This window comes from Lontra canadensis, unplaced genomic scaffold (genome assembly GCF_010015895.1).
Source record: "Lontra canadensis isolate GAN:19392208 unplaced genomic scaffold, GSC_riverotter_1.0 scaffold36, whole genome shotgun sequence".
Taxonomy (NCBI): Eukaryota; Metazoa; Chordata; class Mammalia; order Carnivora; family Mustelidae; genus Lontra; species Lontra canadensis.
This window is the reverse complement of record NW_022631030.1, coordinates 5,035,882-5,061,502: the sequence shown is the minus strand read 5'-3', so window position 1 is coordinate 5,061,502 and position 25,621 is coordinate 5,035,882. Positions and strand designations below refer to the sequence as shown.

The window sequence follows — 25,621 nt, the reverse complement described above, 5'->3', positions numbered from 1 at the left end:
GGTGCTTCTCGTGGGCCAGGGGAACCCTCTGGGTGGGAACCCTTCTTCACCCCACCCTTTACCTGGCACCCTTCCCTGAGCCAGCAGATACTATCTCTGCCATCCTAGCTGGCAAGCCGCGGCCATGAGAGGTCTGCAGGAGCCGGGATGAGTGAGAAGGCTCTGGAAATGTGGAAAAGTACTGTATGGGTGTCAAACGAGGGGCTCTGGGTTACGTGAGGTCATCTCTCACCCGCAGGAGCGCCCTCTTGCTCGCTTGCTCTCGCAGCGGGGTACAGTCAGACAGACCTATTGTGTATCTGAGCCCCACCTTGGGTAACTTATTTAACCTCTGACTTATAGTTTCCCCAGCTATCTAATGGGAATAATAATGCTCACCTCACCGGGCTGTCGTAAGAATTAAGTAAGAGCGAACAAGATACAACTCTATGTAAAGTGCCCAACACATTCCATCATCCTCCGTTTGAATCCTGCTCTAAGCAAGTCCCTTGACCTTTCGGAAACTCAGTTTCTCCATCTGTAAAATGAAGAGCAGAAAAGCTACTGCCCTGGGTTGGGCTGACAGGTTTAAATGAGCTACTACTTACGAAGGACTCAACCCAGTGGGGCTATTAAGCCGAGGACTCAGAAGTATTGGCTTCTTCTGCAACTGGGGCCAAATCCAGCTTCCCTTTCAATATGGTTGCTCCAAAAATACTCCGACATGAGAGGGGGAGGGGCTGGCCCTTCAGCAGAGTCTGCATGCACCAAAGGCAGCTCACTAAGATCCCAAGGGAAGTCCTCCTCTGTATCCCTGCAGAATCAGAGGGTTCAGATGCTGGCCTCGTCACCCCGCTGCTCTCCATCCCACACCTGTGCAGAGAGAAACAGCCTATCTCTATGCCCCCATCCAGCCAGTGCCCGGGCCGGGGTCCCAGAGGGGCTTTGCGCTGGTGTTGGCGCCATTGGGTAACCTGGAGCGTACAAGGGACAGGCCTCCTGAGAATCCACAGCTGCTCCGATCTGCTCCTGGCCACCCTGCTCTCAACAAGACTGGGTCCATCCTATACAGGGGCCGACGCCCGGGGCCACAAATGTGAAAACAGCTGCATGTGAGGCCAGAGAGAGCCAAGCGTGGCTGGCAAAGGAAGACAAATTCCCACCTCTCCAAAAACAAAGACACTTATCAAGGTTTCCCACCCAAGCTTGGGGTTGAGGGGAAGGGGGCTCAGCTTGAGAGCTCAGGGAACTCAGAAAAGAATTGCCATTCTAGTAGCATCTGCAGCTCATCTAAACTGGTACAAGCCCAGCTCCGCAGCCACACAGGAAGAGGAGAGGACGAGAAAATTATGGGTTCTCGTGCATCAGAAAGTAATAGGAGCTAATGTTTATGGGTCGATTACCGTATGTCAGAAACTATTTGGAGTTATAAATCTCAGCCGTAATTACTCCTTACGACATGCCTAGGAAGGAGACACTCTCACTGCTCTCGGCTTCGAATGAGGAATAGGAGGCCCAGTACAATCCGCTCAGCCCCGCTGTCTGATGCTCCCTCCAAGACAAGACGGGCCGTGGAGGGGGCAAGGCTGGGCCATCTGGAGTCCGGTGGTCCTGTCTTTCAACTTGCTTCTGGATGGCGTGATTGTGGGAAAATTCCTTAACTACTCAGCACCTTGGTTTCCTTATCTCTAAACCTGGGATGATCCCATCTGCCCTACAGGGTTGCCAAAAGTATTAAATGGAATAAGGGATATTTGGCACTATGATAATAGCTAATAATGGATTTTGTACTCGGTGCCTGCACACGGGCAGGATCCAGTAAATACAATTATTCTTGTATTATCTTGACAACAGTGGGGAAATCCCTCTGGAGAAAGGAATTGAATCTTACCCATCACCTCCTGCCTGCAGATTAATTCTGTGGTCCAACAACCTAAGCCATTCAACGAGCCCAGCTTATCCCCTGACATGGCCCTTGTCCCGACATATTTAGGAATTTCTCAGACCCGCCTCTCTCACGGGATAGCAAGTCCGTTCTCTGAGGACAAAGGCTGGGTGTGTTTTTTCTGGGGTGTCTCCCGCCCGGGGCGGGGGAGCCTCTGTTTTCCACCACCTTGGATCTCTCCGTGGAAGGACCACAGCCACGGGTAAACCTTGCTCTCCTGGTGGAAGCGACCTGTCTCCCCAGTGGGTCCACTGTCCTCACTGGGGATGATGGACAACCTGGAAATCGTTTTCTGAAACCTGTGGGGTGGTTCTTTTGGCTACTGGGGAGGCTCAATTTGCATTTACTGGATGGAAGGCAGGCACTCTAGACCCGCTGCAATGCAGAAGGGGACTGAAGGAGAAGCACTTATGCTCCAGGCAACTTTCATTCAACTTCCAAATGCCTCATCGGATATCTGTGTCAGGGAGCAGCCTGCCTCTAATCCTGAAAGCCTAGTACCCAGGTTTTTTGTTTTTTTTTTTTTTTTTTTTTTTTTATATATGAGTACCAAGTATCTTTTGTATACTTTTAATAGGCACTGGCTTTTTTCTGGGGATGCCATTTTCGGTGTGAATTGAGGAAAGATTTTTATCTTAGGAGAGTTAACATTTTGGAAAATCATGGCTTTTGAGCTGCCAATAGAACATACCATTACCATTCTGTATTTGTGTCTGTTGCCTGGGCACTAGTCTGCTACTAGCCTGTTGAACCTTCCCGGGGAGTACACCCAAGGATTTGCTTGCTGAAATAGCTATTATTTGATTTTAAATTTTTTTCTCCTTCTTTTAGTTGGATCAGAGCATCCCTATGGATGTTTACTTGTGTTCTCTATAAATTCCATTCTAGGAGATTCAGAGGGCTTTCTAGAATCCTCGTTCCAAGGGACATTGGGCCTGATAAGGCTGAGAACCACAGTTTTAGAAGGAAGTGGGTGTGTGGGGGTTGGTCCCTTCTGGTCCCTCTGTTCAGACCTGCCTGTTGGCTAGCAGGGGACTTTAAGGTCTGTCCTCCCCCAGATCTACCTGTGCCTCGTGGCTGAATTTAATCCTGAAATAAGGTCTTTGGAAGACCACTGTGGCCCTGAATCAAAATCACGTCCCCAACACAGTTCCGTCAGGCTCCTATGCCTGATTTTCAATTACTTTGGCACCTCAGAGGGGGAAAAATGAAGGATGTTATGTCTCAACACTTGAGGTTGGGGAAAATGCAGTTTGCTGGCTTCTCATCTTCTTCTGTCTCTTAGCCTGCCCCCGCACCCCCGTAATCCCGTCTCCACTTGGAAGCATGGAACCAGAGCTGAGTGCCCCGCAGAGAGAAACAAGCCTCAGAGGATCGACAGCCTTGCCATCCTTAATCCCCACCCCCTGACTCCGAGGTCCTGCAGGGGGATCTCAGAGCTCCCCCCGCAACCCCAGCTCATCACCCTGACCCCTGCCTGGCAACGTGTGCCTGCTCGGCTCTCTGAGACTTGCAAAACCAGCCGCATTGGCATTAATATTCCAGTGCCGGGGACTTCCCTTTCCTCTGCTGCATTTTCTTCCCTACTGGCTGGGAGGTCCTGTAGGCAGGACCCATGTTCTAGTCCCTCTGACTCCTTACTAGCCAGGGAAGTAAGTGTCCGTGGTATGAAATTGTCGAACTTGGTCAATCACTTTCTCCCCTTGCTGTCTGGGGCTTGGCAGCTCTGGTGTCGGCTCTCCCGAGGCTGCTCCCTGAACGCCCAGGGGAGAGTGCTGACTGTGCCGTCCCGGCGGACCCTCCCCTGCCAGCCTGAGAGCCTGGTCTGATCTGGCCTGGCCTGCATTCCCCTCATGGGCCCCCCTGGAGAAGCCTCTCCATCATTCTGGACCCTCAGAGGCTCCTAATTCCCTTAGGCTGAATTTTGTTGATTTTAGAGAATTTTAGAGAAGACGCCCCACTGCGCCGATTAAATACTACAAATCAACACGTCCTGGGAGCAGCCAGAGAACCCTGGTGGTTCACGTTCCAGAAAGAAGGAAAATCCCCCCTAACATAAAGCTTAAAATGCTACGTGGGGGCACATGGGAGCAACTGCTCCCGGCTAGCTGGCCTGGCAGGCATGGGGCCGACATCTATTCGTGCAGGTGAGCTGAGAAAGCCGTCAAGCCGATAGGACGGAGAGAAAACCTCCAGCCACTGATTCTCAGCTTTGGTGGCAGGAAGCTTAGGGACAAGGACACCTGCCAACTTGCGTCTGATATCCTTCTGGCCTCAGAGAACTCTAGCATCCAGCAAGATGGCACTCAACAACACACATGGAAACATTGCCCTGATCTGTCCGGCAGACACTCGTGGCCCGTGGGGAGCAAGGAGTGAAGAGAACAGCCCAGCATGAGGCTTGCCAAGGGTGCCCCTGTCCCTGTGGACTCTCCAAGCCCCTGGAAGCCAAGGCTACCTTCCAGCGTCCTTCTGAAAGTAACTGTTGGTCCAAAGAGTGGGCAATGGTGACGGAGAGCTGTCCCCTGGGCTTCTAAACCACCAACAGGGCACCGAGCCCTGCTACCCTCTCAGATGAGTCCTGCTTCTCTCCTAGGCTACACCCTCCAGTGGGTCTGCCCTCTGCCCACATTCTCTCTTTTCTGTCTCCTATGCTGACGGCATTTCCTAACCCGCCACAGGCTCACCCCCACCGAGGTCTGCCTCATCTTCCAAAGCCTTCCTCACACACTGTCTCCACTTTAGGCCAACACCCCACCCGTTTGTCACTGCATGAGCGCGTCTCTGTCATTTCCGTAACTCCGGCTCGCCCCCCACCTGCAGCAATCTGGCATCTGCTCTTAGCACAGACACTGCAATGAGAACCCCTGTTCAGGCTTCAGGCTCTACGACCCCTTTGCAGTCCTCCACGCTGTGGCTTTCCCCAGTGCTTGCTATGAAGATCTCTCCTTTTTGTGTGTGGCTCTCCTCCCCATCCCTTTGACCAATCTTCCTTGTTCATCTTGTCTATAGGCACCCAATCCTCAGCCCGTCCCACATGTGATTCTTCTGCAGGTCTTCCCAGGGTCCCCATCCCCTTCTGCACACCATCTCCAGGGGGCCTCCCTCCCTCCCACTACTTCAGTTAACACGATTCAGTGGTGACTCCCTGGTACGCATCCTGACCTCTCCCCTGGGCCCCAGATCCCAGTTTCTCTCTGTGTTACTGGTACCTATAGCCCGTTCTCTGCCTTCAGCTCCTCCTATCATCTGGACATACTTGTTCTACCTCCCGATCTCCTGAGCTCTGCTTGCAGTCCCTCTAATGCTTAGCACCCCAAGCTAGAAATCTAAGAATTATGCTGGACCCTTCCTTTGCCATCTAGTCCAAGCTGTTGCCAAAATCCTCTTGACTGTCTATCAGAGACCGTGTCTCTCTCTCTCTCTCTCAAATCTGGGTCTCTCCATGCATACTGACACGGTCATAAAAATAGCAAATACTTACACAGTTTACATGTTCTGGACACTTACCTAAAAGGCACACACACTCTCATTTGACTTTTGCAACAGCTCTGTGAGATGGGTACCATTATTCTCCCCATTTTCCAGATGAGGAGATTGAGGAACATAGAAGGTGAGGAATTTTCCCAAGGTCACACGGCCATGATTCCAGCCCAGGCGGTCTGACTCTGTGTTCACGTGCTTGACCTCTTTGCTCTAATCCTTCTCCTGAGGTTTGCCCACTTCTTCCTACCACAACAGCATTCCATCAGGCCTCTCCTTCATCCTTCCTTCCCCTCTCACCCACACCCCCTCTAATGCCCTTCCATTAAATGAAACCAGTCATGCTGGAAAACACCTAGTGGCTCCCTACTGCCCACAGGAGAAAATTCCTTGCTGTGCGTTCAAAGTTCTTTACAACTTGGCCCGACCCACAACTCTGGCTTCACCTGGCTCACCTCCCCCCATGTTCATCCTCTCACTCTTCCCCTGAAGCCATGCCCTCTCTCAAGTGAGCCCTCATGGGCTCCTATGCCTGGAATATTCTTGCCACCCTTCTCTGCCAGTCAAATTCCTTACTCCTCCCCTGTCCCCCAGTTCAGACACCATCTCTTTGGTGATGATCCTCAGGGATCCAGGAGCCCAGCTCTACTAGTCTCTCATGGAATTCACTGCACAGTTTTGTAACATATCTTCTTACTCCTGACACCCCCTACCCAAAGCTTCAGAATGACTAAATATTCAAAGAATGAACGATGGGCCCCACAGCCAGCCTGCTGGGTCCTTCTGCCTTTGCCCCTACATTTCAAATGGTTCTTTTCACTGGATCACACAAAATCATAAAGACTGGAAAGATATCATGGGATATATTTCCTTCCCCCCACAGTCTCCCACTCAGGGTGAAAAAATGGTTGGATAGTCTCTTCCCTATTTCTCTTCAGAGAAACAAATGAAAGGAGAGTGGGAGTCAAGCCAACTAGTCAGACTAGGGCATGGAAGAAATAAGGGGACATAACAGACAGACTGAGAGATCTCCTCACGCAAATATCTTCACTGTATGTGAGAGGAAACTGAGGCCCGGGAAGATGAAGAGGTTTGTCTAAGGGCAATGACTAGGGAGAGGTAGAGAAACACGTTGGCACCAGGACATCCGCCTTCCCAGCCAGGGATCTGGTCTTATCCTGTTGCCTCTCCACTTGCTCATCCTTCCAGGGGCAGCAGGCAGCACTGCCCCTGGGTCCCTGGGTCTTCCCACAATTCTCCACACAGGCTCAGGCTACTTTCCTGGGACCAGGAAGTGAACAGGCTCAGTTCGAAAAACTTCCTGATGAGCCAGCGTCCCTTGCTCACGCAACTGTAGGACTGTCTAGCCAGGACCTGGTTGCAACTCCCAGTTGCACCAACTGGCTTGAGGCTTCCCAGCCGGGGCTTCACCAAGGGCAGCAGCTCATCCTTTGCTCTCGGCATCTGCCAACCCCTTCTTTGTACCATACCAGGCTGCTCCTACACAACCACCCTTTCTTCCCTTCCCCACACCCTCTGCCTCCCATTTCCTCCCAGTTAGTCACAGTGAGGTCACACTCAGCCTCTGGCTCCCAGGCCTCTCCCTGAGGATGGTGTGTGTGCTGGGAGCAGAGAGTGGAGAGAATGTAGAGGAGGATGCAGCAGGGCATCATGGGAAAGATGGGCTCTGGAGTCCAAGAGATGTGGGTTCGCATCCTAGCTCTGCCGGTTGGCCAATCATGTGACCTTCGGCACATTAGTTAATCTCCCAAATCCTTTGCCAAAAAAAAAGGTGGGGCTGCCTGGGAGGCCCCTTCCTCGCCTGTCCAATGGGGATACTAACCCATGGTTTAGAGCGAGAATTTGATGAGATAAAGTGCCCAAAGCCCCTTGCACAGAGCATGGCAGACAGCGAACGTTGGTTTACTTCCCTCCTGGTGAAGTGTGGAGGTATGACCATCAATGCAGTGGCCTGAGAGATCCTGGGGGCCTCCCCATAGGTCTGCAGGGGAGCTGGAATGAATGTGAAGCTGTGGGTGTCTGTGTCGGATGACACTGAGGGACAGACTGACAGGTAGCAGGGAGGAGCCTTGCGGGGGGGCATGGGGTGTACACGCGTGAACAGAGGAGCGCTCTGGCGTAAGAGTATAAAGCAGTGTGACCCAGCTGAGCCTCTTTCTCCAAAATTCCCCCGTTCTTGAAAGGAGAGATCTGTCATGTCTGTTCTTGTCAGTAATGAGAAATCCAAAAAGCCTTTCCAGGGGAGGGAGGAGGGAATAACCCATCCCATGCTAAGTGAAGCAAACTCAAGTGAGACCCACTCCTGGCAGAAGCCAGCACACTTTCTCCTGCCTGTTGGAGAAACCACACCCCAAAAGATGTTCAAAGGGCCAGGGGCCTCTCTGGAGGCTGCCTAGGGCCAGAGGGGCTGCCCCCAGCCTTGTCCCAAGCACAGAGGTTTCTCAAGCTTCCAAAAGATCACATGGGCAGTTCAACCCACCGGGCCTGTGGAGCAGGCCACCTCCGGCCTGGGCTGGTGTGGTCACATCTTGGTGTGGAATGAACTCCTCCCCGTGCATCCTCTCCTAAGGGCCTGGGACACTGAGGGGGTGGGGGTGGGGGTCCCAGGCTGCCATCTTGCCTTCTCAGAGTGGAAAGCACAGTGCATAGGACCCATCCCAGCCTGCTTAGGGCTCTCCTTCAGGATCCCAGAATCCTTGGGAATCTCCTCCATCCTCCCGCCGTGAAAGCAAACCTGGCAAAACTATCCCTGAGAGAAGACTCTGTCTTATATGCAAAGACCGTGGCTGAGAAGCTGATTACTGTCTTTTTCCCTTGGTGGCTCTTCCGGTGTTTCATAAACCAAGTTGGCGGCACGTCCTTCCTCGTAGCTACATCTGAAACCTCTCTCTGCTTCAGGCCTCGCGTACAGAGAGAGTCATTGGCCTCCACTTGTCAGCCAACTTCCACAGTGAACAAAATGCAGAAAGGGCCTGCCTGAGAGGTTCTGGCTTCGGACTCCAGATTATTGTTCTCTCTGACCACGAAGGATAGACCCAGAAAGTACCCAGCCCTTTAGGAAACGTTAGTAGTGACTTCGAATCACTGTGTAGATAAAGGAGTCTGATCTCCGGTCCCACCTCAGATTGTCACCTAAACTTGGACGCAAAATATCAGAGCAAGAAGGAAACTATGATTCTCCAATGCCCCCCCCACACTGGATTTTTTGTCCTCCCACCACAATCTTCTCTGCCCGACAGAGTCCTGCTCACCCTTCCGAGCTAAATTCAAATATTACCTCCTCCATGAAGCCTACCCTGATCTCCCAGGGAGAATGAACTCTTTCCACTTCTGTTGGACACCATGCTTTCTACACACCTCTAGCAAAGCAGGGATGCCAGTGTAATATGATTATTCCCTGAGGAGTCTCTTTCCTTCCCTCTCCTTCTCCTTCCCCCTCTCTCTCCCTCTCCCCATGCTAACCTCCTCCAGGGAAGAGATCATGTCTTAATTTTCTTTGTATTCCCACACCTGGCATAGTACACATGCCCTACCCACCTTGGTGAAATTTAGGAAATCGATTAAATTTTCAGCTGAGAAAACTCAGACCACCTTCGCTTTCCTCCCCCCAACATACCCTCCCACATCTGCTCTGGCACCACGCCCTGTCCGAGCCCTCTCCCTCAGTTTCCCTCCAGCCCCTGATCTCAAGGGGAAAATCCTCTCCCTCTGCTCCATCCTTCCCTTCACATCCGTCCATCTCACACCCTGTCCAACACCACCTGCCTCCACCCGAAGCCCTCCCAGACTAACTCGAACCCCTACAACCCGGTTTTCTTCAAAGATGCCAAGCTTGTGCCTGCACTGACCCCCCGAGCCAGGTTACATAATTTGTCCCAGGCCCTCTTGTTCTCTTCCTCCTGTTTGGTTCCCTGTCTTCCCCTTTCAGTCGGTAGTTCCCTGAGGGTCCCAGGTCCTCCACCCTTGGTACCTCCATACAGCCGTCTCCATACAACTGGTCCATGCGGACTGACTCACCCAAGAGGAAACTCACACTAAATGCTGTGATGGGAAGAGAGCTGTGGTCTCAGATTCTGCATCACATCAGGCTAGAATTTAACCCTAAGCAAATGCTCCATTTGTCAGCACTCTATTTTGAGAGGGTAGTGGAGACCCCAACATTGGATTGTGGAATGGGGGAGGGGCTGGACGATAGGCCCCTTCCAAGCCAGAAAGCTATTGACCCCGTGAATAAACACCTTGACATAATCTTCTTCTATCTCCCACACCTGATGTAGTCTAAGTGGCCACCCCCCTACCCATTTATAGAATATATAAATATATTCCCCCCACCCCCATTTATAGAATAAAGGTTTTCTTTCTGAACGACCTTACCTGCCTGTTGAAATCTAGGCCATTTCGGTCATTTCCTGAAAGAGATAAAAATGAAAATATGAGTTGCTAGCAGGACTGGAACAGACTGAGAGTTAGAGGGAAATGGCGATGAGGGGAGGAGATTGTCTAGATTTTTGAAAAAGAACACCCGCTTCCCCTGCAGCCAGGATCCTCCTACTTATCCTGTTTCCTGGAGAGGTCTTTGGAAACTCTCCTCCAGGGAGGTGGATTACCAGGAAGACTGACTAGTCGGAGGTTACACAGAGTCACCCGGGATTGAACTTGACATCCCAGAGTGCGTGTTCTGCTGCTCTCCCTCAGACAGAGCACAGGCTGTCGTGGCTAAGCAAGGAATGACCAGCCGAGGGTCCTCAGCCCAACACAGTTGCCCCATCCTGACCCTCCTGGAGAGATGACACCTAAGTCATGTCAGGGAGACAGGTGTCTGTCTTTGCTTCCCCCCCTCTGGCTTTCATTTCTTGTCTGTTCATCTCTTTCCTTTCACAATGGAATAAGTTATGGTGGGACAAGTAAGTTTGTGCTTAATAGAGGAAAATATTTGCACAGAAAAAGTATAAAGCAGCAGAAAAATCACTTTGCTGAGGGGCAGCTGTAATTCATATTTTTGTATATTTTATGGTCTCTTCTTATGCTTGTTTTTCCTCACTGATACTCACCGCCCTGTATAAATTTCACCCGGCTTTTCCCAGTGAACATCATTAATATCTCCTCTATACTATTAAGGGGCACCATAAATCTTTTTTCCTCCTATGCTTGCAAACATCATTTTTAATGGTTCCCTAATATTCCCTTCTGGGGACTGTAATTTGCTTAAATATATACCTATTGTTCGGGGACTTGCTTCCATTGTTAGCTACAATAGTTTCCTTTTCCTATAACTCTATGGCAGTGGGGCACCTGGGTGGCTCAGTCAGTTAAGCATCTGCCTTCAGCTCAGGTCAGGATCCCTGTGGCCTAGAATCGAGCCCCTCATCGGGCTCCCTGCTCAGTGGAGATCCTGCTTTTCCCTCTACCTCTGCCTGCTGCTCCCCCTGCCTGAGCTCTCTCCCTCTCACTCTCTCTCTGTCAAATAAATAAAATCTTAAAAAACAAAAAACAAAAAACCTTTCTATGGCAAAAGCCACCAAACAAGCTTCTTTTGTGTGCCATGGCTGCTGGTTCTGCAGTAGCATTTACTAAACACCATACACTCAGAGCCTAGCACCGGGGTTAGTATGTAACAGGAGTTCAAAATATACTGGTTGAATGAAAGAATAAATGGACAAGCAAATGAATTCAGAACTTTCAATCAGAAAATTCTTTTGCTTTTCATTGCATCTTCAATAACTTTGGAATAAAGTCTCCATTTCTTAACACAACACTCAATGCCCAATAGAACTGTCCCTCAGGATCCGACCTGCTCCCTCCCAGGTACCCAGAGGTCATGCACAAACACACCAAGCCTGTCCTGTTTCCACGCCTGTGTGCACCACGCCCTTTCACAGAGTTGGTTGGTCCCGCTCTGCTCTGGACCCCAGGAGCCCCCACTACCACCTCATAGTCCATGATGGGACTCCTTTTTTGTGGGCCTCTCTCTCCCACTAGACTATGAGTTTCATGAAAAGGGGGACATGACATCCATTCTCAGTGGCCACCATGGTTCCTAACACAGCCCAGTGTCTCGAGAAATGCTGGTAGAAGAATGAATGGGATCTAAGAGAATCCTCTGGAGATTTAACTTAAGTCCCCTTGCTCTGTCCTGTTCTAAATGAGGACGGGGAAACATGTCCCTCCCTGCATGGTTGTGAGGGCACCAGCAAGTTGAGAGAAGAGGATGAAGAGGGATGGGGTCATGAGAAGGGCCTACAGGGAGACACAGATTGACCTCTGGATAGCAGTCTGATTTTGAGATCATTTAATATATAAAATCAGCAAGGGGAGCCAAAGGTAGGAAGGGCCCACAGTCTGAAAGCAGTTGCATAGAAAGATAGACCTAAGGGTAAAATTGCTTTTATTTATTTATTTATTTATTTGACAGACAGAGATGACAAGTAGGCAGAGCAACAGGCAGAGAGAGAGGGGGAAGCAGGCTCCCTGCTGTGCAGAGAGCCTGATGTGGGGCTCGATCCCAGGACCCTGGGATCATGACCTGAGCCGAAGGCAGAGGCTTAACCCACTGAGCCACCCAGGCGCCCCACTTTTATCTTTTTTTTAATCGAGGTGTAACTGACATACAATATTAGTTTCAGGTGTACCACGTGATTCAACATTTGTATACATTGTGAACTAACCAATCACCACAATACGTCTAGCAAACATTCACCACCGTCCGTAGTTACAAAGTTTTTTTCTTGCAATGAGAATTTTTAAGATCCACTCTCTTAGCAACTTTCAAATATGCAATCCAGTGTTATTAACTATAGTCACCATGCTGTTCCTTACATTGCCAGGACTTATTTTATAACTGGAAGTTTTGACGCCTTTTATCCATTTCACCTATCCCCACCCCCCATCTCTGGCAACCACCAATCTGTTCTCTACATCTATGAGCTTGTTTTTTGTGTTTTTTTTCCCTTGTTTCATTGCTTGCTTTTTAGATTTCACATATAAGTGAGATCATATGGTATTTATCTTTCCCTGATTTATTTCACTTAGCATAATGCCCTCAAGTTCTGTCCATGTTGTCACAAATGGCAAGATTTCATTCTTTTTCATGGCTGAATAATGTTCCAGATTCCATGCTATGTGTATATACACATATACACGGCATATTTTCTTTACTTATTCATCCACCAGTGAACACTTTGTTTCCATTTTGGTAATTATAAATAATACTGCATTGAACATGGGAGGGCAGAAATCTTTTTGAGGTAGTGTCTTCACTTTCTTTGGATCAATACCCAGAAATGGAATTGCTAGATAATCCAGGTAGTCCTAGATTTTATTTTTTAAGGAGATTTTACCTTAAAAAAAAATCCTTCCATGACATTGTAAAGTTGGCCTAATAAGGAGTAATTCTAAAACCTGACAAAAGAGCAAATTCATTCATTCAACATGCATTTACTCAGCCCACACTAGGTACCAGGCACTGTTCTAGGTGCTGGGAATACAATCCTGGAGAAGATGGCAGAAGTCCCTGACTTCTCTTGGAGTTGAAGAGACATAAAAGAAATAAGAAAACAAATATAGAATTTCACTTAGAGATAATTACTGTGGAGAACAATAATACTTTGTCAGGGGAAGGGTGTGTCAGAGGCTCTTCATAAGCAGGTGGTCTGGGAAGGTCACTGAGGGGAGGCGACGATTTCACTCTATGAAGTGAGGACCCAACCTTTCGAAGGTCTGAGGAAGATCATTCCAAACACAAGTATCAGGACCTAAGGCAAGAGCAGGCTTGCATGCTGAGGAATGGTAATGAGGCTGGTATGGCTGAAGAATGGGGTAATCAGGGGCAAGATGACGTGCATCTGGCAGATGGGTTGTGGCGAAAGCTGAAGGACGACGGGAAGTGATAGAGGGTTTGAGCAGAGTCATCACACGACCTAACTTCAGTGCTTAAACCTGTGGTGAGGAGCTCGTAGGGGGTTAGAGAGCAGGAAGCAAGACCAGTTGAGAGGCATTGCAGTGACCCCAATGAGAAAGGGCAGTGGAGTGGGAGGGACAGTAACAGTGGAGGCGGTGAGAAAAGTCTGGATTTAGAATGCATTTTGAATTAAGAGCGGACAGCACTGACTGATGGATGGGAGGTGCGGTACAAGGAAGGAGAGGAATCAAGGATGACTTCTAGGGTTTGAGGTTTCTCAACGGAATAATTGGTGGTGCCATTACCAGAGACAAGGGGACTCAGGGAAGAGCAGGCTGTTGGTAGAATGTCAAAAGCTATGTTTTTGAACGAGGTAAGTTTGAGGTGCCAGTGAGATATCCCAGGAGAGGAGAAGAAGTGAGTTTGGACTCAGAAGAGGTGTGAGGTCAGAAGTATAATGTGGGTGGTTACCCGCTTATGGGTTGCATTTGAAGCCACAAGACTCAGCCAGGTTACAAAGGAACGGAGTCCAGAAGAAGAAGAAAGAAAAGTCCAGGCTGGTATGATAAGGAGGAGCCAGGAAAGGGGCAGAGAAAGAGTGGGCCCTCAAGTAGGAGGAAGACCAGTCAAGTATGGTGACTGGGAGGTAAAAGATGTTTCCAGAAGGAGGTAATAATACAGTGAGAGAAACAGTGGAGGGCCAAAATGGTTTGACTTGGAGGAGGTCATCAGCTTTGTGGACAATTAAAGAAGGTCTTTTCTTTTGATTTCTGTGAATGCAATTATCATGTTGTTTATGAGAACCACAAAATTGAAAAGATGAGCAAGCAGAATTCAGAGTTTAATTTTAAAACTCACCAGCCAACAAAATGAACAATATTTCTTGCCTAGAAGTTTATCCATGGCCTTTCTCAAGAGGCCTCTTACCATGAGGTTGCACCTGCTGCACTTGGAGTCTGGGGAGGACATTTCTCCTTCTCATCAAATTCATTCTTAACCTGCATTGGTATCTATACCTAGTCCTCCTTGAATCCCATGCTAAGTGAATGAGGTACCTGGTTGGCCAGGCCCTCCCAAGGAGCCCAGCCCCATGACACTCCAACAGAGCTTTGATGGCTCTATAGCTCAGTGCTGGGCACTTAGGAAGGGCTCATCTCTCCAAAGCAATTCCTGTTCCATTCTGATTCCACTGCTAATGCTCTAGATTGAGAGATGACTAGTGAGCCATTCCCGGGACTCGATTTACTCATCGAGTAAGGTAGGTGCAGAGAAAGGAGAGGATGTAGTTATCATATTAGATGAAATAGTGGTCCATGAGCATCAGAAACTTCTTTCTTTTTAAAAAATGTTACTATTATTTATTCATTTTTATTAACATAGAATGTATTACTTGTATCAGGGGTATGGGTCTGTGATTCATCAGTCTTACACAATTCACAGCTCTCACCATAGCACATACCCTCCCCAATGTCCATCACCCAGACACCCCATCCCTCCCACCCCCCCTCCCCTCCGGCAACCCTCAGTTTGTTTCCTGAGATTAAGAGTCTCTTATGGTTTGTTTCCCTCTCTGGTTTCATCTTGTTTCCCCTATGATCCTCTGTCTTGTTTCTCAAATTCTTCTTATCAGTGAGATCATATGATAATTGTCTTTCTCTGATTGACTTATTTTACTCAGCATAATACCCTCTAGTCCCATCCACACTGTTTTAAATGGCAAGATTTTGGGCTTTTTGATGACAGCATAGTATTACATTGTGTATATATACCACATCTTCTTTATCCATTCATCTGTTGATAGACACCTGGGCTCTTTCCCTAGTTTGGCTACTGTGGACATTGCTGCTATAAACATTGGGGTGCACGTGCCCCTTCAGATCACTACATTTGTATCTTTGGGGTAAATACCCAGTAGTGCAATTGCTGTGTCATAGGGTAGCTCAATTTTCAACTTTTTGAGGAACCTCCATCCTGTTTTCCAGAGTGGCTGCACCAGCTTGCATTCCCACCAACAGTGTAGGAGGGTTCCCTTTCTCCACATCCTTGCCAACATCTGTCATTTTCTGACTTGTTAATTTTAGCCATTCTGACTGGTGTGAGGTGGTATCTCACTGTGGTTTTGATTTGTATTTCCCTGATGCCGAGTGATGTGGAGCACTTTTTCATGTGTCTGGTGGCCATTTGGATGTCTTCTTTGATTGGATTTCTTGATTGGATTATTGTTCTTTGGGTGTTGAGTTTGATAAATTCTTTATAGATTTTGGGTACTCGCCCTTTATCTGATATGTCATTTGAGAATATCTTCTCCCATTCTGTCAGTTGTCTTTTGGTTTTGTTGATTGCAGAAATTTATTTCTAATTTATTTCTTATTTCTTATTTCTACCCCTTTTCAGTACTCTGTGGAGAAGAAGTGGGGTGTACTTGGAAACAGCCTGGACTTGAAGTCAGAGGACTGAAGTTCAAGCCTTGGTTCCATCACCCCCAGGCTGTGTGAAGTTTGGTGAAGGCAGGTAGCGCCAGATCCTCAGGCTTCTCAATGGCATAAGGTTGTAATTCTCATTCCAACCATTTTCCAATAATATAGTAAAGCTCAAATGACAGAAAGCGGGTGACCATGCTTTCTGAGCTGGGAGGCACTACCCAGTTGTAGAGCTGGGCTCCAGACATCCTGGGCTCTACCCAGACTGAGCCTGGTCTTATGTTAGGGACTTTGCATGTGCTGTGTCCTTTTCTCCCTAGAAAATGCACGCTCATCTCTAAGACTAAACTCAAATGTCACATCCTCCATGAAACTTACCCAAAGCCAAATAAGGGATTTTCTCTGTGTTTCCACACCTCTTATTTATATCTCTTATTGCACATACCATGTTTTTTAGACCAAGTGGTTCATGTGTTTGCTGCTCTCATGAAATCATGAGCTTCTAGAGGTCAGGGTTATTATAAGTCATATTCATTTTGTCCCTCAAGTGCCTAAAAGTGTCCAGTATGCAGTAGGTGCTGAATGACCATGGGTTTGATCCAAATGACTAAGGAACTTCTCCAAAAACAAATCTTTGATTCTAACCTGAGAAAGTCACAAGTACCACCGTCTGCTGAAACTTTGAACACATCACACTTCCAAGCCCTGGGTCCCTCTTTGGAAGGTGGCAGCCACTTGCAGGAAAAAACAAAGCTGGACAGACACATAGAAGGAAGAGCTGGAAGGACACTGAAGCCCAAACTCAGAGGGGAAGCACCTTACAGAGGACACACAGCCTCAGAGAACTTGAATCAAGACCAAAGCTTGATTTCTCAACTCCTATACTCATACAGTGTTCCCAATAGACACTGCATGGGACACCTGGCTGGCTCAGTTGGCATAGCATGTGACTCTTGATCTTGGGGTTTTGAGGTCCAGCCCCATGTTGGGTCTAGAGCTTAAATTAAAAAAAAAAAAAGGCGCTGCATCCAGTGGGACACACAGAAACCAAGGGTTTGACTTTGATCAACAGCTTAGGTAAATAAATGCTGATCAAATTTGGAAATGATTCAAAGCAGGGAGGGAGATTAATGCAGAAAACTGGAGGAAAGAATCAGGATTAGAAACTATTTTGGCATGTTCTAATAGGAAGCCAAAACCAACAAGGTAAAATGTAACAGGAAAAAATGTAAGATCCTGTGCTTCGGTTAAACAAAACCAACTGTAGATATAAAAGACAGGGAAGGCTGAACTTATACTCAGAAATGGTTAAGATGGTATAGTTTATGTTTAAATTTTATGTTTTTTTTTTGTTTAATTTTTATGTTATGTTTTTGTGGGTTTTTTTTTACCTCAACAAAATGAAACAAAAAAAGTAAACTAGGGATTTTTTTTTTTCAACTAGGGAATTCTGTTTTAACCAATACACTAGCCCAGAAATCTGCTTTTCTACTTTATGTTGGGTAGTCCACTAAAGTAGTCAAATTGCCCAGAGTAATACCCAACTAGAAGACTGTCTGCTACAGGGGACCCAGCAATCCCACTTCAGGGTCTATCTCCAAAGGAAATGAAAACAATGCTATTAAGGACATATCTGCAACCCCATGTTCACTGTGGCAATATTCACGATAACCAACATACAGATACAACATGTGTCCATTGATAGGTAAACAGATAAAAAAGATGTTGTTTATTTAAACACACACACAGGGGTGCCCAGGTGGCTCAGTTGGTTAAGCAACTGCCTTTGGCTCAGGTCATGACCCCAGGGTCCTGGGATCAAGCCCCACATAGGGCTCTCTATCTGGTGGGGAGTCTGCCTGTCCCTCTCCCTCTGCCCCTCCTTCCCTGGCTCACACTTTCTCGCAAATAAATAAGTAAATATGTAAAATCTTTAAAATATATAAAATCTTTAAAATGAATATATAAAATCACACAGATTATTTATTCTACACACACGGGAATATTACTCAGCCATGAGAAAAAAAGGAAATCCTGCCATTTGTGACAGCATAGATGGATCTTATGGGCATTACGCTAAGTGAAATAAGACTTAGATCATAAGTCTTAATAAAAGACAATAAGATAAGACATAAAAACACAAGTACTACATGGTAGCACTTACATGTGGAATCTCAAAACAATTTTTTTAAAAAAATCAAACTCATAGAAACAGAGTGTGAGAGAGTAGGAAAGTGGTTGCCAGAGGCTGATGGCTGGGGGGACAGGAATGAGGTTGGTGAAAGGCTACAAACGCTCAGCTTTAAGACGAATAAATTCTGAGGCTATCATACAGAGCACGGTGACTAGAGTCGATAGCTCTTGACTGTATAATGGAAATTTGCTGAGAGTAGAACTGAGAAGTTCTCTCACATACAAAAAAACGTAAATAGGTGAGGAGACGGACGTGAAAGTTAACCAGATGGAGGGGATCGTGTCCCAGTGTGTGCGCATATCAAATCAGCATGACGTACACTGTGAATATCTGTCACTGGCACGTCAATAAAGCTGAAAAAAAAAAAAAAGAAACCATACCACGTGCTACAATGAGAAGCCTCATAAAAAGCTTTTTCAACAATAGCAATAACCCCCTTCAAACTACATCAGCAATAACCATAGCTGATACATATTGTGACCAGTAATTCAGGCGTACAGAATATCGGGCATTTTGCCACTGAAATGTCTATCCTCTGTATGTTACATTTTTTTAAAAAAATTGTATTTATTAATTTGACGGAGAGAGAGATCACAAGTAGGCAGAGCAGCAGGCAGAGGGAGAGGGGAAGCAGGCTCCCTGATGAGCAGAAAGCTTGACTCGGGGCTCGATCCCAGGACCCTGAGATCATGACCTGAGCCGAAGGCTCAGGCTTAACCCACTGAGCCCCCCAGGTGCCCCTCTATGTTACATTTTGAGAACGGCTGAATCTCTGAAAGAAACCAGATATGCCTCCCCTGCCAAAAAAGAAAAACAAAAACGAAGAGAGAATTCTCATTTCTGTTGTTGGCAGACATGATTTGGAAATAAACCTTTTGAGGAGGGGACACGAGGGGAGACTGGCCTTAAGAGCATCCCCCATGGAAAAGAAACCACAGGAAAGGAGATTCTGAGCTGGCCAGAGCTCAATATTAGCCTAAAATGGGTTACACGTGTGTGGTGCCGTTGCTTAAAAAGCCAAGGCAGTCTTGCACGTTAATGGAGATACAGATCAAGGCAGACTCCTGAGTGACAGCATTGTCCCAGGACAGAGCGTCAGTTTGAAAAAGGGATGAACTGGGCTGATGAAAACTGGGCTGCAGAGCATGAGGACCAAGATGGAAAGGGGCCCAGATGTCACATCAGATGAGAAAAGGAGATTTGGTAGAGATGACAATACGTGCCTTTACATAAAACCTTCTTCATGGCATTGCCATGAGAATTAAATGAGAAATTCATTTTAAGTCCAATAATGGTATTGTAGTTAAGAAAGAAAAGATCCTTCTGTTTTACAGTGGCAACCTTGCCATATTTAGGATGGAATTGTTGCGATGTCTAGAATGTATAAGAAAATACTCTAGCTGCAGGAAGAGCAGACATGTGATGGGTGTTGAGAGTAAGCGATGAGTATATGGGGGCTCATTGTATCCATCTCTATTGTCCCAAGTGTTTGAAAATGTCCACAAGGAAAAGTCGAGAAGAAAAAAAAAAAAAAAAGGATTTCAGAAACAAATGGATGAAGCAAATATGGCGGGATGTTGACAGTTACTAAATCCAGGTGATGGGTACATGGCCATGCATCTGAGGTTTTGCAAAATAAAAAATTGTATAAAAACAATTCAACGAGAGAACATTGGAAAGCACTTGGCACGGTGCCTGGTGCATAGTAAGTGCTTCAATAAGTGTCAGTGGACTTTTCCTTCCTCTCCAAATATTGGCATGGGAGTTCACCGGACATGGCCTGCAGCAGCAGAGAACAAGAGTGGGGCCACTGGTGAAGCTGCGGGAAAGCAGGCTTCATCGCAGTAGGAGGAAGAATTTTGTGAAAAGCAGATGTGTTCAGCAGTGAAACTCCACAGTTTCACAACGTGAGGGCTCCCGATTGCGAGGAATTTTCAACCAGGGGCTGCTCCTGTTTCCAGGGATGCTACAGAAGTGGTTTTTGAATTGAGCGACAATTTGATGACATCAAGAGGGGGATTTCAGGGAACCTCTAACATTCCTTCCATCTCTGAAGTCTTTCCATTCAATGCAGCTGGTTGAAATGCACCACGGTTTTTTCTCCCCTCCTGGAAACCAAAACCGTCCCTGTCTGCAGCATAGGCAGAGGGAGGCACACAAAGGACCAATGAGCTCTTCTAACCACTTCCCTCTGTCCTGTTTGTTCTGCACACAAACAAAAAATAAAGACACAGAAGGAAGGGGGGAGGGCAGAAAGGGCTCCAGAAGGTGGCTTTAGAATTCCCCCGTTTGGAGGTCTTGGGAGCAAATGGGTGAGATCTATGCCAGCTGGGAGGGCCACCCTGCTGGGGTCTCTCCAAGCTTCTTTGGGTTCTCATGGCCCCCTGGCAATCTCTGGGCCATGAGGCTTCCAGCAAGAAAGCGGGAGGAGAGCCAACACCTTGAAACGCTGGGTCATGCGCCTCAGGGAGACCTCAGGAGATCGTGGGGGCAAGTTCCTTACCTTTGGGAACATGAAACATTATTATTCACCCCCATTTCACAGATGAGGAGACTGAGTCTCAGCGAGGTTAGGTGACTGGTAGGATCCATCAGGACCACAGGGGGCCGACAACAGACACTGGGAGCCACACCAGCACCAGCCTTCTGCGTTCCCACCTCGGAGCAGCAGAGCCTGCTGATTTGCATAGCTTTGGCAGAACTGGGATGTGAGTCTGCCTGGGGAGCAATTCTCTGGGTGAGGGAGGTGGGAGCACAGGAACGGAGAACTGTCCCAGCAGGATTTTTCACTTCTGCCTGGTAAACAATGCAGGGTGCTCCGCAATGGAGCTGAACCTCTCCCAGTTCTGGACGGCTTCTCTTCTCACCAGCTCTGCACCCAGTATAACCCAGTTATCCAGGGCCACTTTATGACCACTTGGCAGCTGGTGGGGACTTCCTGGGGGAGCCAAGATTAGAGCTCCCAGGACCTTGGAAACTGCTGGGCAGCCGGCTCCCAGAGCAAACCAGGGGAGACTACCCAGCACGGGCATCGGGCATTTAAACCAGTCAAAGCAGGTTTGTTTGTTTGTTTTTCCTAGGACCCCACAGACATGGTGCCCACCTTTTTTGTTTGAGAATTTGAGATTCTTCCAAGGAACTGGCAGTGTTGCCTAATGGTCAGAGTTCTATACAGAGAACACGTGGGAAACCGAGCTTGAGGGTTACTGCCAAGGCTGTTCTACGCTGGACTTGGGACAAGAGGCTTAATCTCCATAGCTTTCAATTTCCCTTCAATATTAAAGTAAAAAGATTCTGTCTGCATTCCTGCCATCTCCTTCATAGATAGGGGCAAGGAAATGCCCAGGGGGAGCCTGAGGAGAACCCCCTGAAAACCCTAGAAGAATGGGATGCAGGACCTGGGATGGAGAGGAGACAGAGCCCTAACTCAGGGGTCGGGACAGCTCTGATTCCCAGTTCCCTACTAGCTCGGTGTCCTTGGTCAAGTCACTTTACCTCTGGGGGTGGAGGGAGGAAATGCAGGCATGCACGTGGGGGCAAGCCAAGCCCAGGGAAGCACCACAAATGCATCACTGCACCTTGTTCCTTGTCCTAACGTCCCTGCTTTGGCAAGAGCTGCTGATAGTCAGAAAGAGCTGTCCCGAAGAAACCCCTGTGCCACCCCAGGACAGGATGATCCCTCTTAGGTCCCCCTGACCTCCAGCCATGTGTGGAGCCGGGAATGCTCAGGATTTAAAACTCCTTCCTCTCTACCCCAAGGAAGAGCCACAGAGCAAACCTTTCAGGGATTCCTGGTGACATGGCCCAGGTGAGCGACCTGACGCTTGTTCTCCACATACACGCTTGGGAGATTGAACCCTGAAGCCTCGTTTTCTGGTCCCTTCCCACAGATCCGGAGCCTAGGGGCCACGCCACGGAGGACACAAGGGGCTCCACGGCATCCCCTTGGCTGGAAGGGAAGCCCAGCTTCCTCCCAGCTTCCTCTGCCATCTGTCATCACGTTCTTTGACAAACGAAAGGTTCCTCACACGGTCTTCTCATTTTTTAGGCCCTAGAATCCCCACTGCTTCTCAGCCTGAGTGGTAGATGGAACTCCCTGGGGCTCCCCTACAGGACCCCCTTACCTCCTGCTGGCCCAAAGGGGACAACGCTGTCAGAAACCACACTGAAGGAGCATCCGGGCGAAAGCGCCACGTTCCAGAAAAACAGGCCAGGGACTCAGGCCCCTGCGGCAAGGAACGTGGCCAGAAGAGCCAGGTCCCCGCCAAAGTCTCAACTCATAGTCCCCTGAGCCTGGAAAACAAAACTCCAGCTCCAAGGGAAGAACTCTGTGAGCAAGCCAGGGTTCTGGTGGCCCTCGTGGGCACATTTCAGAGAAGCCCCTCGCCTGTGATTTTTCGATCAGAAGTTTTCAGGCTCAGGAGGACTAGAGACTCCTAATGCTATCCCTGGCCTTTCCAGGTAAGGAAACTGAGTCCTGGAGAGGACGAGTGATGAACTAAAGGTCATGCAGGTAATAAGCAGCATAGCAGGAACCAATCCCCGGAGCTCTGATGCCTACCCTTGACTCTGCGCGACACCCGTGGGGGTCAACTCCAGACCAGCAGCACTCTGCCCTTGGCCCAGCGCTGGGAAGGAAGAGGTTCAAAGAGACTTAAGTTTGGGAGACGGAGCAGCTCTATGCTAGCCCTCTTCCCAGAGCAGAGTGACGTGGAGTGAGAAGGGCAGGAGGGGCTGCCCGAGGGGGCCACATGGCTGGGCTTGGGCTCTCCTGCATGCACACAGAGGTCCTTGTGTGGCTCAGAGGGGTGTGTGCGTAGGAGGAAAGCTCGGACAAGAGATTCTATCTCACACTTGTGGAACAACTTACAGGTCCAAAAGCTGCCACCAGGAGACTCTCATTTCATTCCTTCCTCACAGCTTTTTCTACAGACAAGGAAACCGAGGCTGGGTCCCAGCACCAGAACTTAGGGTGGGGGGTGGTGAGGGGAAGGAACTTAGACCTCAAAGCTCTGCCCCAGGGCCAGTGTCCTTGCCAACACACACTGATCATGGTGACACGCACCGGGTTTGCTCCTCTGCTGTGCTGTGCCTTTCCCCCTCCAGGTCGTATTAGATCCCCACGCCACCGGCCTGTGAGGTCTACAGGGCTGGAGTGACAGCACTCTGGTTCCACCAGTGACTAGAGACTCAGAGAGGGTGGGGCTTGTTAGAGGTCTGGCCCCCTGCAGAGCCCAGAGCCCACCAGCTTTCTCTCTGCTTTCCCTCCAGTAGAGTAAGGTCTTCTTCCCCTCTGCGGCTGGAGGGGCCAACTCCGAGGGAAGGGTGGTGAGGAGAGAGAGGGGAGAGGCTTAATGCAAAGAAAGGACAAAACAAAAACAAAGGACAGAGAATACTGCCATTGGGGTGGGGGGAAAGTGTTCCTAAAGAAACCTCCCTCTCACATCCCCACTATGACCTTGGGAAAGTCATTCCCCTTCTCTGACCCCAGGCTCTCCCCCCATAAAACAGGAGAATAGGACTAGATCAGAGCATTTTCAAACATTTTGGCAGCAGAACACTGTTTTCAAATAATAAGGAATAATTAGTAGCTGACATTTATTGAGCATTTACTACGCACCAAGCTCTGTAGTAAACATTTTATACACATGCAGCATTTAACCCTTACAAGCACCCTATGAGTAGGTGCTCTCATTATCCCCATTTCACAGATGAGGAAAGGAGGCTCAGAGGGGTTCATTGGCCTGCCCAAGATCCCTGATTAGCAAATCACTGGGCAGAAACTCAAGCCCACGTCTGTCCACCGGGCAAGGCTGTCTGTACTACATCGCACTATCTCCAGATGAAGCCTCATATGAGGTTGCTGTAGAAACTTGAAGGAAGGGCCTTTAGATTTTCCAGAACTAGCAATGTCACCTAATCTCATGACACCTGGCCTGTGCCTTAGCACTGGTCCTGGAGGAGAGGGTCTCTCTACCTGCTCCTTCCCCTTCTCCTGTCATTTCTCTCTTTTCTGAGAAGACGGGCTTGAGTCAGGAGCCATAGAAAAAGCCCCCAGGGGTAGAGGTCACTGACCCCTCTAGCTGGGCAGGTGCCCAGTGGGGTGACCACGTAGCTTTGAGGGCTGCTCCTGGGACCCTACCCTGAAGCAGGCTTCCCACTCCAAAATACAAGTGGCTACAACAGCGTGTTGGCCAAAGTGAATGAATTCATAGGCAGGTCTACTCAGCAGACAGGTTCCCTAGATTGGCTGCTGAGTTCCTGCCCCACTGTGTGGCCACCTGATGCCTCTGATACTAATACTAGCAAACAGTATTACTCTACGGTGGGCACGGAGGTAAGTGTGTTGGAGTTAAATATTGACCCGTTCGATCCTTACAGCAACGTGATGAGACAGGTACAATTATTACCCCCATTTTACAGAATAAGGAACTGGGTAGGGAACCATTAAGTAACTAGCCCAAGGTCATGAAACTAGTAAGCAGAGAAGCTGGGATTCGCACACAGACTCTGGTTCCAAAGTCTATACCCCCCCATGACTGTGCCTTGGCGAGCTGCGGACAGAGGAGCAGAAATTCACACCATTCCAGTAGTAACTGGTGTGTGCGGAGGATCCAGGTGCTCTCACGCCATCGAATCTCAGAGCAGAAGTGGTTGCAGAGACCCCCCAGGTCACACCTGTCATCCAGGGCACACTCGGGCCAAAGGATGGGAAGTGATTGTCTAAGAGCACAGGTGGACGGCAGAGGCTAGAATCCGTCTGTCCTCAAGTCCCCGCAGCCAAACAGGAAAGTACAGATTGTTTCTCCAATCTCGGGGTGGAAGGACTGAGATGACCAGTCTGTGGTCACCAGAGGGAGGGAGGCTCAAGCCCCGAAGTAGAACACGCTCAATGGTGTGTTCTTGCTCTGAGCTCAAGCGTCCTCAGGACATGGAGGGGTAAACTGAGTCCAGGGGCAGGAGGGGGACCTACCAGGTTCTCCCAGGAGGCAAAGGCCAGTAGCACCCAGCCCAGCCTGACCTGGGTCAGCTCTTTCGCCGCCTGTGGAGGCGGGGTGGGAGGGAGTCAGCCCCGGTGCCGCCTCCCTTTGATAACTTTGAGCCTGGGGCAGACATGTGCCAGCTGGCTTCACCCCCTTTGTCCGAGCTTCTCTCCTCAAGAAAACCTTAATCATCCTCATTTGAATTTCAAATGACCTCTCCTCTCTCCCCCTCCCCGCCCCAACAGGCTTTGAGGCAGGGATATGGAAATTCACCCTGCAGTATGGAAATCATCGCCCTATGCAAATTGGGCGCCAAGACCCCATCGTCATAGCAACCACTGGGTTTCTTCTCCTTTCGGCACCTCTCTGGGCTCTCTGGCTTAGATTTTTTGTTCCTCTTCCCAGTCCCAGCAGGTGCGGGAAGGGGGTAGGCAAGTCCCCTGCCAGGGGCTTCACTGAGGCCCATAGCAGGCAGGTGGGGCACCACTAATGAAGGTGGCCAGCGGGGCCCAGACCTGCCAGCCCACCTGCCTGCTTTCCCGCTGCAAATATGGACCAAGTCGACCCAAGTGAGACCAGCTGTGTTTTTACCTGGCCTGGGCTAATCCAAGGATGGGCCAGGTGTTGGGGGGCGGGATGTTCTGGAATCTGGAGGACACAGAAAGGTCCCCCAAAGGAGGTGGCAGGAGAGGGGAGATC

General features: G+C 48.9%; 1 protein-coding gene across 2 annotated transcripts in view; it reads right to left on the bottom strand.

Moving 5' to 3' along the window:
- The window catches only part of POU2F3 (POU class 2 homeobox 3), a 103,251-nt gene that overhangs the window by 35,291 nt on the left and 42,339 nt on the right, over nucleotides 1-25,621 (bottom strand). For both annotated transcript variants that reach the window (XM_032868742.1, XM_032868740.1), the window contains one exon: nucleotides 9,803-9,837. In XM_032868742.1, the coding sequence (XP_032724633.1) occupies nucleotides 9,803-9,837 (35 nt within the window). The remainder of the gene's footprint in view (nucleotides 1-9,802; nucleotides 9,838-25,621) is intronic.